We start from the raw sequence: 3,447 nt of genomic DNA on the forward strand, positions 1-3,447 counted from the left end.
CACACAAATGTACATATTCAAAAACGTAAACACATTAAAATACCGATGCGCACAAACGCTTGCCTGATGTACACAGAATCGGCCCGTAGGGTTCCCAGCCCCCAGTCGGACTCGAACCCGGCTTCCCTGCGGGTTCCTGGGAGCGCAGCCCCAGCAGTGGCCCGGCCCCCTCCCGGCCCCCGCCCCGCATCCGGAACAGCTGGAGTCGGGCGGTGTACTGGAGCCCCGCGCTGGGCTGGGCGGGGCCGGCAGCGGGGCCCCGGCCGGGGCCTGGGCAGAGCTCAGCGGGGAGGCCCCGAGCCGGCCCCGTTAGCCCAGGCAACCGGCCCGGCTGCCGGGTCGGGCACCGGTCACCAGGCGGACCCGTGGCCCCAGTCAACCAGGAGAGCCGTGGCCCAAGGAGTGTGCAAGACTGCCAGAAGAGGTAAGGTGGTCGTTTCAGGCTCAGGCGGGGGGAGAGAGAGGTGCCTGGAGCCACCAATAACACCCCCCTCCGCCTCTCGGCTGGGGAAGACTGAGTCCTCCGGCTGACCCCCTCCCGGAACCCCTCGGGTCCTCCAGCCCTGTCCCGTGTGGCCTCACCCAGGGCTGCAGTACCCGCACGGACCTCCCGCGGGCCAGCCTGGAAACTGCAGATTCCCTCTCCTCAGGAGCATGGACCAAGGCCCGGGGTGACCGACAGGAGGGTCGAGGGGTAGGGACGCTGGGTCCTTGATCTCAGCTTGGCAAAGTCCGCACAGGGCGGCGGCGGGGACCACCCAGGCTCCTGGTCTTACCTGGCCCGCGCGGCGGCCGCGTCCCTCTCCGGCTGGGCTCGCGCCGCCCTTCTCGGGCGCCAAATCCCGGGTCGGAGAGCCTGAGACCTCCGGGCCGGCGCTACCATCGCAGCCAGGCCGGCGGGAGGCGGGTGCGCCGGGAGCGAGGCTCGCAGTTTGGGGTGGGGGCGGCGGCTTTTGAGTCGCCCGAGGTTCGGGTGCAATAAAGGCGCCGCTAATGTAATTTACAAACAGCTCGGGCCGAGTGCGGCGCAGCGCCCGGACTGACAGGCGCATTAGGCAGGCTAATTCCAGCCGGCTCCTCCTACCCCCGGCCCGCTAATTAATGAGCTTCCCAACTTAGAGCCGCCTGCATTGGACAGACAGAGAGTGAAAGAGAGGGCGAGGGAGAGGGAGAGAAGGAGAGAGACGGGGGGAGCAGAGAAGAGAGAAGAGAGAGAGGGAGGGAGAGAGAGAACAGGAGGAGAGAGAACAGAGAGAAAGAAGAGAGAGGAGAAAGGGAGAAAGGAGAGAGAAATAGAGAAGTGCCGTTGCAGATAATTGATTACTCCTTGATCAAGGCTAACTTGTTAGCAATAGTCAATTGCCCCATCTCTCCGCCTCCCCTCGCAGTACGGGATCAGCGCCCTCGCCTCGGCTTTTCCAACTGCCGCCGCCAGGACCCGGGGCCAGGAGCCGCCGCGGAGCCACCTGACACCTTTAAATAGCACCGGGGCTGGCGAAACTGGAGCCCCGCGCGGCGCGCCCCGGCTTGGGCCCCGGATTGCTGGAAGCCCCGGCGGCGGCGGCGGCGCCCGCGTCAGCGCCCTCCTCCCTGGGCCCCGTGCGGCTCCGCTCGCCTCTGCCGCTGCGCTAATCGGCCCTGCGCCCAGCCGGGCCCGGCGCGGCCTCCTTCCCGCCCACCGCTGCCGCCCACTCGCGCCGCCCGGCGCCCGAGCTGCCCGCGGGCTGGGTCCCCGCGGCCCGAGCCGCCCCGGCCGGGCCCCCAAACGAGGCCGAGATGACTTCCAAGGAGGATGGCAAGGCGGCGCCGGGGGAAGAGCGGCGGCGCAGCCCTCTGGATCACCTGCCGCCTCCCGCCAACTCCAACAAGCCGCTGACTCCGTTCAGCATCGAGGACATCCTCAACAAGCCGTCTGTGCGGAGAAGTTACTCGCTGTGCGGGGCGGCGCACCTGCTGGCGGCCGCGGACAAGCACGCGCCGGGCGGCTTGCCCCTGGCGGGCCGCGCGCTCCTCTCGCAGACCTCGCCGCTGTGCGCGCTGGAGGAGCTCGCCAGCAAGACCTTTAAGGGGCTGGAGGTCAGCGTCTTGCAGGCAGCCGAAGGTAGGCGCCGCCGCTGGGTTCTCCTGCGCCCAGCACCCCACTACCCGCTCCCTGTGCCCCACTCTTTGTGCCCTGTGCCTCTGCCCACCTCCTCCCACGCCTGCCGTCAGGGCCCTCCAGCCCAAGCCGCTGCCGCTGGGAGTGGAAACGAGTGGGACAGGACCCAAACCCTATTTCCTAGGGACCTCTGGATAGGCCCGTGTCGAGTGACCCAGGAGGGGTGGCGGGAACCCAAGATCTCCGCAGTTTGTCTGCTCTGCTTGGCTCCCTCGCGTTCCCAGTGGCCTGGGCGCTCCTCGCCCTGTTCCTGGGTTGGAGAACAGAGAGCCTTTCAGCTAGGACTTTTTGGGTAGGGATAGAGTCTGGGTGATTGGGAAGAGGTGTAGAACCAACATTCACCCAGCAGTCAGGGCGTCCCTGTCTGGCTCCGTTGTGCTCTAGCGACCTCGGGTCTTTCAAATCAACTCTTAGGTGGGGAGCAGAGACTAAAACAATTTTTCCTAGAGACTTCCGGTAGACAAGAGTTGGGGGGAAGGGGGTTTGCCTTAGGCGAGGCTTGCCCTAGTCGGGGAGGCCGAATCAAATCCGAGAAGGGAACTGCAGCAGACCTCAGATCGGATGGGCCTGGGTGGGGTGAAAAAGAGCGAACCGGGGTGTGGTCTCCTCTCCCCCGGCGCAAGCCTATACTATGGTTTCCTCACAGGCCGCGACGGGATGACCATCTTCGGGCAGCGGCAGACCCCCAAGAAGCGGCGAAAGTCGCGAACAGCCTTCACCAACCACCAGATCTACGAGCTGGAGAAGCGCTTCCTCTACCAGAAGTACCTGTCCCCCGCCGATCGCGACCAAATCGCGCAGCAGCTGGGCCTCACCAACGCTCAGGTCATCACCTGGTTCCAGAATCGGCGCGCCAAGCTCAAGAGGGACCTGGAGGAGATGAAGGCCGACGTGGAGTCCGCCAAGAAACTGGGCCCCAGCGGGCAGATGGACATCGTGGCGCTGGCCGAACTCGAGCAGAACTCGGAGGCCGCGGGCGGCGGTGGCGGCGGCTGCGGCAGGGCCAAGTCGAGGCCTGGCTCTCCGGCGCTCCCTCCAGGCGCCCCGCAGGCCCCGGGCGCTGGGCCCCTGCAGCTTTCTCCTGCCTCCCCGCTCACGGACCAGCCGGCCAGCAGCCAGGACTGCTCAGAGGACGAGGAAGACGAAGAGATCGACGTGGACGATTGAGCGGCGCCCGGGATCTTCCGCCGCGCCGGGCTCCTAGCGCCGGTTCGCCCGCCGCCTCCCGGACCGCCGAGGGGAGCTGGGACCTCCTCTGCAACTCCCGCCTTCTCCCCCCCCCCCCCCCC

General features: G+C 67.0%; 1 protein-coding gene across 1 annotated transcript; it reads left to right on the forward strand.

The window, feature by feature from the left end:
* The first annotated feature begins 1,776 nt into the window (after window positions 1-1,776).
* LBX1 (ladybird homeobox 1) lies at window positions 1,777-3,325 on the forward strand. Its single transcript, XM_040624182.1, has 2 exons — window positions 1,777-2,101; window positions 2,805-3,325. Exons 1-2 carry the CDS (start codon window positions 1,777-1,779, stop codon window positions 3,323-3,325), a joined length of 846 nt encoding a protein of 281 aa, XP_040480116.1.
* The last annotated feature ends 122 nt before the right edge of the window (window positions 3,326-3,447 follow it).

The sequence above is a fragment of the Ursus maritimus genome, unplaced genomic scaffold, assembly GCF_017311325.1.
Source record: "Ursus maritimus isolate PB19 unplaced genomic scaffold, ASM1731132v1 scaffold_7, whole genome shotgun sequence".
NCBI classification, from domain to species: Eukaryota; Metazoa; Chordata; class Mammalia; order Carnivora; family Ursidae; genus Ursus; species Ursus maritimus.